Source organism: Schistocerca nitens, chromosome 10, assembly GCF_023898315.1.
Source record: "Schistocerca nitens isolate TAMUIC-IGC-003100 chromosome 10, iqSchNite1.1, whole genome shotgun sequence".
Taxonomy (NCBI): domain Eukaryota; kingdom Metazoa; phylum Arthropoda; class Insecta; order Orthoptera; family Acrididae; genus Schistocerca; species Schistocerca nitens.
The window spans coordinates 73,394,311-73,407,076 of NC_064623.1; the positions used below are offsets into that span (position 1 = coordinate 73,394,311).

Here is a 12,766-nt window from a genome sequence, read left to right on the forward strand (position 1 = left end):
TTTTGTTTTGATCCACCTACCGCTTTGACATAAGAGCAAAATTTCTTAGGCTTTTCTGCCAAGTCAGTACATAGAACTTTACTTTCTAATTCATTGAACGCCTCTCGCATAGCCCTCCTCGCACTACATTTCGTTTCGAGTAATTTTTGTTTGTCTGCAAGGCTTTGGCTATGTTTGTGTTTGCTGTGAAGTTCCCTTTGCTTCCGTAGCAGTTTTCTAACTCGGTTGTTTCTCAGTGAGCTGCCGGAGTGAAGATGTGATCTGCTGTTGACCGCCCGGGCTGGAAACCTCCCTGCTACTCCCCAATCACCGACTCTGCCACTGGCTGAATTCTATGTCTTATGTGCCTCTTTTTACAACTTACAGAAAATCAATTGTAACAGAGCCCTTCCATAGCCTATCGGTCTCTGATCTTGGCAGCCTATTTTTGGAGGAAGTGAATGCCAAACATTTTAGAAACACTGTGAGCTATCATTTCATGTGGAACGGGGAACAATGTACGTGGTGGCCAGCCAGTCTAGAAGTATATAGGATTTTATTTGACTTCGTTTCCTATTGGATCTAAGTGCTCTCCCAGTATAACTTCACCAGTCCCTACGTGCTAAGTCTGCCTACCTTACAGGCCAGAAGCAGTTCATTCCAGTAAATGCTGCTGAAGGCAGTATGATTCTGATGTCTTTGCTGAAGAAACTGGAATCCCACATCACCGTTCAGACACGCAGAGTCAAGTTTGTGGTCGCTGGATGTTGCTGGAGCTCAGACGGCAGCTGCTTCTCTCACCCAGACAGTTCCCGCCTTTCGCCTGACCCTACTCGTTACTCACCAACCACACGAATGATAACCACTAACATTCCATATTCCTTTATTATTTTTGACCTAACTCCCAGACTGTCAGTTTACCTTCGTTCCCCGGGGACAATCATTTCTGGACACCATTACGTTGGCATCATGCACTCTATCAAAACGTATTAGAGATACAGGGAAGGGGAGAAGCGTCCATTTTTATGAAGGTCTTTAACACTGCGTACAATTTTAAGTTTTGTCAACCACATCATTATGCTGCCTTTTTTTTTTTTTTTTTTTTTTTTTTTTTTTTTTTTGCTGGTGGTGCCCTCCCTTACAGTGGCTGTGATATTGCACTACCGTTATCAAGGATTTGAATTATCTATACCAGGCGACAAGTCACACCTTCTCAAGATCTACCGCAATTTTGATGGAATCCAAGTCAAATCTGCAACAAAGGAAAAATAAAAGTAACTCTGATAGCTGATAAACGTTTCACAACAACCAATGGTTCTTTATCTCTAATAATTTCCAAGTCAAGATGTTTTGAAATGACAGCTGGACTTTATGGACATCTCACTTGAACTGTACGATAGTGACACCGATTTCGTCACAAAGATACGACAGACACGTCAAGATCTGGTGATCCGATTAGACGCTATATAAGGCGCGGCGCTATGCCTGGAGACTACAATTAGCAGCGGGAACTGCACCAGGAGCAATGGCTGCACGCGTCCTATTCCTGTTGCTATCTGTTCTGCTGGTAGTTACGGCGAAGCCGAGTACCAGCAAATTGGGTGAGTGTTCCCCCGGTAAAGATTAAATTTCACAATGAAAAGCGTAAAAGGGCCATAAATTTTACTATAAATTTTTGTAGCTTTTGCTGATATTGGAAAGAATTTATGCAGCATTTAATTTTTCTTATTGTTTCTATCTAGTTTATAACATACTGGTACGATTTCCTCTCCTCTGTCAATCTCTTCATCGTAGATTACCGTTCACGCACAACATCCTCCATTATCAAATTCTTGTCGGGTTTCCCGGCGGATCAGACTGTCATATGGTCACAATATTTCAGCGGTCCACCTGGCCGCCATCATCAGGTGAGAAAAGCTACGCTGCTCTCCCCGGTAACTGATTCCACTCGCAAATGACTGCGCCTTTATATACATCGGAAGTACAACAACGCATGCGCTAGATACATGGCGCACGCGCTCAGTCATTCCTGCTGCCCCTTGGCGGAAAGAGAGTTGCAACGCCTCCGGTGGTGAGTACTGTTGAAAACGATATAGCGTTACAAATGATTATTCACAGCCGGCCGATTCAGATGCCGTTGTTTCTTCATGTCTGATAAAACAGTATTCACCACCGGAGACGTTGCAACTCTCTTTCCGCCAGGGGGCAGCAGGAATGATTGAGCGCGTGCGCACTGTATCTAGTCCATGCGCTATTGAACTTCCGATGTATATAAAGGTGCAGTCATTTGCTAGTGGAATCAGTTACCGGGGAGAGCAGCATAGCTTTTCTCACCTGATGATGGCGGATAGGTGGACCGCTGAAATATTGTGACCAAATGACAGTCTGATCCGCCTGGAAACCCGACAGGAATTTGATATAGTAACACGCAGGGAAAGTCTACATAGTCACAACATCCTCCATTATTTGCTGAATATAGTTAATGGAGATGATGAGATTTCTTTAAGAAAACATAAACAATGTTGTTATTTCATATAGCTGTTTGCAATGAAACTGTTTGTTGCAGAACGAAGACTAATTTATAGTTCAAGGGTTATATGAAGGGATTATTTCAATAGTGGTACAAGTCCATTTTTGTTTATTTTGAGATACAGAGTCCTAAAGTTAAATGAGCGCTGAAAAATCTGTAGTTGAGATACCAGAATATTCAAGCATATGGCTTCTTGCTAGAGATGAACCTTTCTTTCTGTTTGTTTGGATCATTAACTTCAGAAGCATTATCGGCAGAAAAGTGGAGGTAATGTACTTGTACAACTATTGAAATAAGCCCTTCATATGTATGGCGTTTCTATATAAAAGACTGTCTCGCAATCTGTTTTCCTTTACTATTTTTGAATGGAGTTGTTTTCCATACTAATACTGAAGCTATTTCCTAATATCTTAGCATTTTCCTTGTCAACACGTCCCTTAGTCGGGGTTTTCTACATATCCGTCTACATGACGAATCTGTATAGAATTTTCACAATTCTTATCTGATCAATTCACTTTATTTTCCACATATTTCTGTATCAACACTCATCTCCTTAGCCGATGTCACGGTCGTGCGCTTGTGATGCCGCTTTCTACTTGGGGGAGTGCTGGTACGAATACTCGTAGTGGAAAATTTTCAGTGACAGTATTTGTTCTGCAGGCGGCAGACAGGTGGTAGGACGAAGACTCAGAGCACCAGTCTGCGTGAATATTCTGGATCACATCGCAAACCGCAATGCAATGCAATTCATGACGTGAGGCGTGCCACGGTGACCCATCCATCGGATGGCAACGTCTAGCTCTGTGGCCCCCTTCATGCTATTCCAAAGCATTACTCTATGTGATGGCACTATGTCTCGCCCTTCCCTTCATCCGTAGCAATATTAATCCAACACTACACTGTACAAGCATCAGTCACGCTCATCCACACGTTAGAGATACACATTCGACACTTCATACCATACCAGCTCTGAGGAAGGCAACGCAAACCACCTCCGCTACGACCTCACCTAGAATGGATATGCAGAACTCCTGCCTCTCCTCCCCAACACTCATTCCCTTTTTGTACCACCACATCTCAATTCTCTTGTTTTCCATTTTCCCCACAGTTCATGACCCACATAATTCCTGTTCTCCAGGTGTACATATTAACAAATATAATGCTGTGTTTTACATGCTCCTTATTTCATCGGTCATCCTTTAGTTTCCTTCCAAGGTAGTGAAAACCTTTTGCTTCATCAACTGGGTGGTCCCGACTTCTCATTTTAGGTTTTTCGCTGTACCACGAACACCTTCCTCTTCATTTAGTTTACCCTCAATCCGTATTTTATGCTTATAAAACTGTTAATTCCATTTAACATGTGATGTATTTCTTCTTCACTTTTAAAGACAATAGTGAACTCTTAATGGTATCTTAAGAAGGCTATGATTTTTCATCTTAAATTTTAGTCCAACTTACAAACGATTCTTCCCTTTCATTTTTCGCTTTTTCATCACACAGGTTAAATGTGTAAGCGAGGCATACACCATCCATACCTTCTTGTTATTGTTAGGTTTTCAATCCATAGAATGTTTTGATGCAACTCTTCTCACTGGTCTATCCTTGACAAGACTCCTCATTTACGAAAAACTATCGCAACCTGGATCCTTTTGAACCTTTTCACTGTATTCCTGTATGCCTTGGTCTCCCTCTACGTTTTTACTCCCCACATTTCCCTCCGTTACCAAAAATGATTTCGGTCCAAAACATGCTATTTCAACTGATTCCATTTTTAGTAAGCTCTTAAATAAATTTCTTTTTTCCTCAGATCTGTTTATTACATCCTCACTAGGTACTCATTCTTCCCATCTAACCTTTAGACCTCTTCTTAAAAGTGTATCGTCCACGTTTCGTTTCTGTACGCTCCAAATAGATACATCCAGAAAAAGACTTACGAATATTTAAATTTATATTACATACTAACAAATTTCCCTTTATTAAGCCGATTTTCTTGGTCTTAAAATCACATTTCGAACCTTCTCTCGCCCACCACCAGTTATTTTACTGTTCAAATGGGAAAACAGCAAACGCTCCATTACCTGTGAGCGATTATCCGCGTTGTGGATTTGCCGCGCCCTATTTCTCCATTTTCTTGTTTGTTGAGCTGATGAAAGTTTTTCTTTTATCGAGGAGTGGGCCGCAGGTGAGTAATAATGTCAGGCTACAACAGGGGTGTAGTAAACAATGTGCCGCTCGAACACCTCAAGCGCTGGACTACATTGTTGTGGTGAATACTGTAGTCGTGTGGTTTCTGTTAGTGGCAAACAACTTCTGAAAAGCGAAAACGTGTTAAACTTGAAGTAGTACACAAACTCGAAGAAGGCAGTATCGATATGCGGAATGTGGCACTGATTTGCAATTCGGGTGAATTACGATCCATGATATTCGTAAAAGCGACAAAATAATTCAATTGTCTAGCAGTTCTGACTGACCTAAAGCTATTTCAGTGCGAAAGATTATGAAAATGTCTACATACGCAGAACTGGGTAAATTTATTTTATTTATTTATTTACACGTCTAGTTCCGTAGGACCAAATTGAGGAACAAATCTCCAAGGTCATGCAACTTGTCAGTACATGAAATCACAACATAAAAGTAATAACAGATAAAATAAAATGTTTATCAACCCAAAAAAAAGTCAAGCCGTAAGGTTAAGTAAACGCAATCCACAATATAACATAGGAATCAGCTTAATTTTTCAAAGAAATCCTCAACAGAATGGAAGAAGTGACCTACGAGGAAACTCTTCAGTTTCGATTTGAAAGTGCTTGGATTACAGCTAAGATTTTTGAATTCTTGTGGTAACTTATTGAAAAAGAATGCAGCAGTATACTACATACCTTTCTGCACAAGAGTTAATGAAGTGCGACCCAAATGCAGACTGTATTTCTGCCTAGTAATAACTGAGTGAAAACTGCTAACTCTAGGCAATAAGCTGATATTGTTGACAAGAAGCAACAGAAAAGAATATATATAGTGAGAGGTCAATATCAGGATTCCCAGAATAGTGAACAGGGCTCGATAAGAGGCTCGTGAACTTACACCACTTATTTCCCGAACTGAGCGTTTCTGAGCCAAATAAATCCTTTGAGAATGGGAAGAGTTACCCCAAAATGTAATAGTATACGACAAAAGCGAATGAAAATAAGCAAAGTAGACTAATATTCGTATCGAACGATCACTTGCTTCAGATACCATTCGAATAGTAAAAATAGTAGCATTAAGTCTTTGAACAAGACAGTTAACTGTCTATCTCAACACCTAGAAATATGAACTGCCGATTCTGTGAAATTAAAACGTCAGATTTTGTTTAATTGCGTGTTAGAAACTGTAGAAACTGAGTCTTACTGTGATTTAACTTTAGTTTACTTTCTACAAGCCATGAACTTTTGTCTTGAACTGCACTATTTGAAACAGTCCCAACGTTGCACACAACATCCTTTACTACCACGACAGTGTCATCAGAAAACAGGAATACTTTAGAGTTACCTGTAATACTAGAAAGCATATCATTTATATCAATAAGGAACAGGAGTATCCCAGATACTGATCCCTAGGGCACCCCCCATTTGCCCGCACCCCACTAAGACCCCACATCATTGCCATTCTCAACACAGTGAATAATGACCTTTTGCTGTCTGTTGTCAGCGTAAGAGGTGGACCAATGGTAAGCTACTCGCCGTATTCCATAATGGTCCATCTTCTGGAGCAATATTTGGTGATCAACACAAAAGCATTTTTTAAATAAAAAAATTCACCTAGCGTTCTAAACCTTTTGTTTGATCTATCCAGTACCACACAGAGAAAAGAGAATAAAGTATTTTCAGTTGTTAAACGGCTTCTAAAGCTGAACTGTACATTTGATAGCAAATTATATGATAGAAGATGATCAATTATCCTTAATGCACAGTCTTCTTAACAACTTTAGCAAACAATGATGGCATAGAGATAGGTCTAAAATTGTCTACATTATTCCTTTCTCCCTTTTTAGAAAGTGGCTTTACTACTGATTACCTTAATCGTTCAGGAAACTGACCATTCTATAGAAAAAAAAATTATAAATATGGCTAAGTATAAGGCTAACATGAGCCGCACAGCAATTTTCTCCTAGGTACTCCATCATATCCACCAGAGTCCAGTGATTTAATTATTGACTCAATCTCCCCCTTGTCAATAGCACAAAGAGGTATTTCAGACATCAATCGCAGAAAGACATTTTCCAAGTGATTTATATGATTGCCTGGAAAAAATAAGCTGTTATTTAGTTCACTAGCAATGCTCAGAAAATGATTGTCAAATACTGTACATATATCTGACTTAACAGCAACAGATTTTTTTTACTATGAACTGGTTTTATATCGTCGACCTTGTGCTGCTGGCCAGACACTTCCTTTACAACTGAACATCTGGTCTTAATTTTATCCTGTGTGTTACATATTCTATTTGCGTACCACATACTCTTTACCTTCCTAATAACATTTTTAAGCACCTTACACTACTGTCTGTAAGGGGTACTGTAGCTTGATTGTGGCTTCTTCTAACATTATGACATAATTCCCACTTTGTTCTACATGATAACCCTATCCCACTAGTCAGCCATCCGGGCTGCATTTTACTGCTAGTAGCCTGTTCATGTGGCCAAGACAGATACAAAGCCCACGCCTACCACAGTAGTACAAGTTTATAAGCCAACTAGCTCCGCAGATGACGAAGAGATGAATGAAATATATGATGAGATAAAAGAAATTGTTCAGATAGTGAAGGGAGACGAAAATTTAATAGTCATGGGTGACTGGAACTCGATAGTAGGAAAAGGAAGAAAAAGAAACGTAGTAGGCGAATATGGAATGGGGCTAAGGAACGAAAGAGGAAGCCGCCTGGAAGAATTTTATACAGAGCATAACTTAATCGCCGGCCGGAGTGGCCAAGCGGTTCTAGGCGCTACAGTCTGGAACCGCGCGACCGCTACGGTCGCAGGTTCGAATCCTGCCTTGGGCATGGATGTGTGTGATGTCCTTAGGTTAGTTAAGTTTAAGTAGTTCTAAGTTCTAGGGCACTGATGACCTCAGCAGTTAAGTCCCATAGTGCTCAGAGCCATTTGAACCATTTGCCATAACTTAATCATAGCTAACACTTGGTTCAAGAATTATAAAAGAAGGTTGTATACATGGAAGAAACCTAGAGATACTGGAAGGTTTCAGATTATATAATGGTGAGACAGAGATTCAGGAACCAGGTTTTAAATTGTAAGACATTTCCAGGGGCAGATGTGGACTATGAGCGCAATCTATTGGTTATGAACTGTAGATAAAAACTGAAGAAACTGCAAAAAGGAGAAAATCTGAGTAGATGTGACCTGGATAAACTGAAAGAATCAGAGGTCGTAGAGAGCTTCAGGGAGAGCATTAGGGACCGATTGAGAAGAATGGGGGAAAGAAATACAGTAGAAGAAGAATGGGTAGCTTTGAGAGACGAAATAGCGAAGGCAGCAGAGGATAAAGTAGGTAAAAAAGGAGGGATAACAGAAATACTTGGGTAACAGAAGAGATATTGAATTTAATTGATGAAAGGAGAAAATATAAAAATGCAGTAAATGAAGCAGGCAAAAAGCAATACAAACGTCTCAAAAATGAGATCGACAGGAAGTGCAAAATGGCTAAGCAGGGATGGCTAGAGGACAAATGTAAGGATGTAGAGGCGCATATCACTAGGGGTAAGATAGATACTGCCTACAGGAAAATTAAAGTGGAGAAAAGAGAACCACTTGCATGAATATCAAGAGATGGAAGCCCAGTTCTAAGCAAAGAAGGGAAAGTAGAAAGGTGGGAGTATATATATATATATATATATATATATATATATATATATATATATATATATATATATATAGGGTCTATACAAGGGTGATGTTCTTGAGGACAATATTATAGAAATGGAAGGAAATGTAGACGAAGATGAAATAGTAGTCGGGTACTGCGTGAAGAGTTTGACAGTGCACTGAAAGACCTAAGTCGAAACAAGGCCCTGGGAGTAGACTACATTCCATTAAGACAGCCTTGGGAGAGCCAGGCCTAACAACTCTACCATCTGTTGAGGAACTCTACCATCTGGTGGTATGAGACAGGCGAAATACCCTCAGAATTCAAGAAGAATATAATAATCCCAATCCCTAAGAAAGAAGGTGTTGACAGATGTGAAAATCACCGAACTATCAGTTTAATAAGCAACGAGTGCAAAATACTAACACGAATTCTTTACAGACGAATGGATAAACTAGTAGAAGCCGATCTCGGGGAAGATCAGTTTGGATTCCGTAGAAATACTGGAACACGTGAGGCAATACTGACCTTACGACTTATCTTAGAAGAAAGATTAAGGAAAGGCAAACCTACGTTTCTAGCATTTGTAGACTTAGAGAAAGCTTTTGACAATGTTGACTGGAATATTCTCTTTCAAATTCTGAAGGTGGCAGGGGTAAAATACAGGGAGCTAAAGGCTATTTACAATGTGTACAGTTATAAGAGTCGAGGGAAGCAGTGGTTGGGAAGGGAGTGAGACAGGGTTGTAGTGTCTCCCCGATGTTATTCAATCTGTATATTGAGCAAGCAGTGAAGGAAACAAAAGAAAAATTCGGAGTAGATATTGAAATCCATGAGAAGAAATAAAAACTTTGAGGTTCGCCGATGACATTGTAATTCTGTCAGAGACAGCAAAGGACCTGGAAGAGCAGCTGAACGGAATGGACAGTGTCTTGAAAGTAGGATATAAGATGAACATCAACAAAAGAAAAACGAGGATAATGGAATGTAGTCCAATTAAATCGGGTGATGCTGCGGGAATTAGATTAGAAAAAGAGACGCCTAAAGTAGTAAAGGAGTTTTGCTTTTTGGGGGCAAAATAACTGATGGTGGTCGAAGTAGAGAGGACATAAAATGTAGACTGGAAATGGCAAGGAAAGCGTTTCTGAAGAAGAGAAATTTGTTAACATAGAGTATAGATTTAAGTGTCATGAAGTCGTTTCTGAAAGTATTTGTATGGAGTATAGCCATTGTTGGAAGTGAAACGTGGACGATGCATAGTTTAGACAAGAAGTGAATAGAAGCTTTCGAAATATGGTGCTACAGAAGAATGCTGAAGATTAGATGTGTAGATCACATAACTAACGAGAAGGTATTGAATAGAATGGGAGAGACGAGAAATTTGTGGCACGGCTTGACTAGAAGAAGGTATAGGTTGATAGGGCATATTCTGAGGCATCAAGAGATCATCAACTTGGTGTTGGAGGGCAGCGTGGAGGGTAAAAATCGTAGAGGGAGATCAAGAGATGAATAAACTAAACAGATTCAGAAGGATGTAGGTTGCAGTAGGTACTGGGAGATGAAGAAGCTTGCACAGGATAGAGTAGCATGGAGAGCTGCAACAAACCAGTCTCAGGACTGAAGACCACGACAACAACAACAACAACAACCGTGTTTAGAATGTTCCAATGGAAAGCAACTCTCAAAGAGCATGAGAAATGTATTAAGAGAAGCATTACATTTTTCATCTATGTTATCGGCACTATAAACATCCTACCACTCTTGTTGCTTAACAAGGTTTAAAAAACATTGGATTAGCTTTCCTACAGAGTTTGTAATTATATGTAAAATTTGTTTGAGTTCAAAAGCCCCTTAATGTTATAATTTGTGTATCATTGTCTGTAAGGCCATTCACCCCTTCACTAACAGTATGCCCATTCAGTAATGAACAATGTATAAAAATATTGTCTATAACTGATCTACTGTTCCCCTGCACCCTGGTTGAAAAAACACGGTGTGCATGAGATCATACGAGTTTAGGACATCAACCAACATTCTTTTCATGTACAATCATATACAAAATTAATATTGAAGTCACCACATAAGACTAACTTTTTGTACTTCGTATAGAGTGACGAAGAGCCCTCACCAGCTTGAGCAGAAATGCTCTGAAGTTAGAGATAGGGGACCTGTAAACAACAACAATCAGAAGTCGCTCTAAATTCTACTGTCCCTGCACAACATTCAAATATCTGTTCACTGCTGTGCCGTGATACGTCTACAGACTCAAATGGAATACTGTTTTTTACATACATGGCCACTTCCCCAGTCCACAAGTAACTTCTTGAAAAACAGCCAGCTAATCTGTATTCTGGTAAAGGAAGCGTCTGAATTTTCAAATTATTTAAATGGTGCTCTGATATACCAATAAGGTCAGAGTCAACGTCTACAAGCAGTTCACTAACTTCATCTCTAATATCTTTTATATTTTGATGAAATATGCTAATTCTTTCTCTGCTTTGATGCCTGACCTCCTCTGACGGCGATTCCTTTGTTAGAGGGACTTCCTTTAATCAGGTATATCAGCTGACTTCAGTTTAGAAAGGTTCAACTTTAACACCAACTACTACAAGAATTTTTCCATGAGTGATCCCACTACCATCCAATTTGAGATACCTACAAGTTTTGCCAGCGTCCCCTTGCCATATTTACTGAGGTGCAGGCCATGCCCAGTGAAATCCGATGTATCGATGTACTCAACTGGCACCACTGCAGTGTGAGACATGGCCTGTGCCACCAGTGGCTTCTCCAGCCCCGTTTTAACACGCCTAACAGCAGCATTAACGTGAGGCCGATCCTGATGCTGAAACAGTTGCACGAAGTGCATGTTAGTGCCACCAGTTTGAGTAGCTGTCTTTGCCAGGTCTCCACCCACATCATATTCCCCATCCCTATCACGACTATTCCCTGCTCCATCGACACACATTACCTGATTCTCTTTCGTAAAATTCCTACACAACTCCCCTATGCTGTCAGTCACCTGAGCCAATCCTCACTAGGCTTCACAATGCTGGTGACCTGATATTCACTCCCGAACGCTGCAACTTCTGGCCACTACCTAGCAACAGAACCTTCTTCTTTCTGTTAGACTTTGAAGCTAACTTAGGTTTCCTAACTGCTGAGCGCTGCTGCGTGTTTCCTACTCCTACAGATACAAGAGGCTTCTCTTCACTCAACTCTGACAGGTGTCAAATCTATTGCATATATGTAAAATCACACCTGTCTGAATACCTCCTCCTCTTAGATGCGTTCTTGCAAACTGCTATTTCTCATTCCTCAGCACCCATCACCCTCCTCAACTTATCTAGTTCGTCCTTTGGGTATTGTAACTGTACCTAAAGGGCACAGATCTCACGCTCCTACTCCTCTACCAAATTATTTCTGCCTCAAATTCTACACTCCCAGGAGAGGACCTAGCTAAAATGACCACTAGATTCCTCACTGGAGTCCCCCAATGAAAATACTTTCAACAAATCCCACGCTGTGACCCCCTACTCACAAACAAATTCCACACTTCTCATTCATGATAAAGTTTTACAGTTACTGGAAAAAGTAAACGTCTACATTACCTAAGTTTAATTTCATCAGCAGAACTATTTAAGGAACTAACAATAGTGGTCTCGAAATTCTCTCTCTACTAAGAAAGCAACAAATTTGATCTATACCACTAAACCACAACTAATACCAATAGCTTCAAAACTTCACACAATATTCTTAGCTAAAACCAAAAATTCAAGCGGCCACTGGAACACACGATGAAGTTAAAACAATGAATGTAATTCTACTGTAATATTTCACTAGAAACAAAAAAAAAAAAAACAAAAAAACAAAAAAACAAAAAACGGCAGCTGAAAACCTCCACACCAAATTTACTGAACGACTTCAACGCACACACAACCCTAAAAAACACCGTGAGCAAATGTTTCCAAAAGATTATTAAACCGTTATTTCGCCACAAACAGCATTAGACACCGTTGCAGATTACTAAATTTAATAATTGTGTAACAGTGCACAAACAATTTTGTCAGAACTTAACTTAAGAACTGTTACAGCTGCAACTGCACGCAGCGAAATTTAAACACACTGTTAGTATTTGGATGAACGAGTAAAAACTACTAAATTTAATATTCGAATACAGTGCACAAACAACTTTGACAGTACGTATCTTTATAACCGCTACAGCTAAGCCGTGTCGGAATGGTTTCAGCACATAAGAGCAGAAATCACCCAAATATCTGGCCCAATATTCGCCTAATAGGCCCAGTTTTTCTTCAAAATCTTGCGGACTGTATGAGATTTTAACGCTTCTTCCGGTTGACTAACAAGATTTAAAGAGCGTCATGGTATCACTGAGATTGTC

The 12,766-nt window shown here is 40.0% G+C and overlaps 1 protein-coding gene across 6 annotated transcripts in view; it reads left to right on the plus strand.

Annotated features, from left to right (window-relative positions):
- Positions 1-1,462: 1,462 nt before the first annotated feature.
- The window catches only part of LOC126210625 (collagenase-like), a 231,944-nt gene continuing 220,640 nt past the window's right edge, over positions 1,463-12,766 (plus strand). For 3 of the 6 annotated variants that reach the window (XM_049939923.1, XM_049939924.1, XM_049939919.1), the window contains exon 1: positions 1,465-1,580. In XM_049939923.1, coding sequence (XP_049795880.1) covers positions 1,505-1,580 — 76 coding nt within the window. In that variant the 5' untranslated portion in view covers positions 1,465-1,504. Of the gene's footprint in view, positions 1,581-12,766 lie in introns of all 6 variants that reach the window. The other 3 variants (XM_049939922.1, XM_049939926.1, XM_049939925.1) reach the window with 2 other exon arrangements.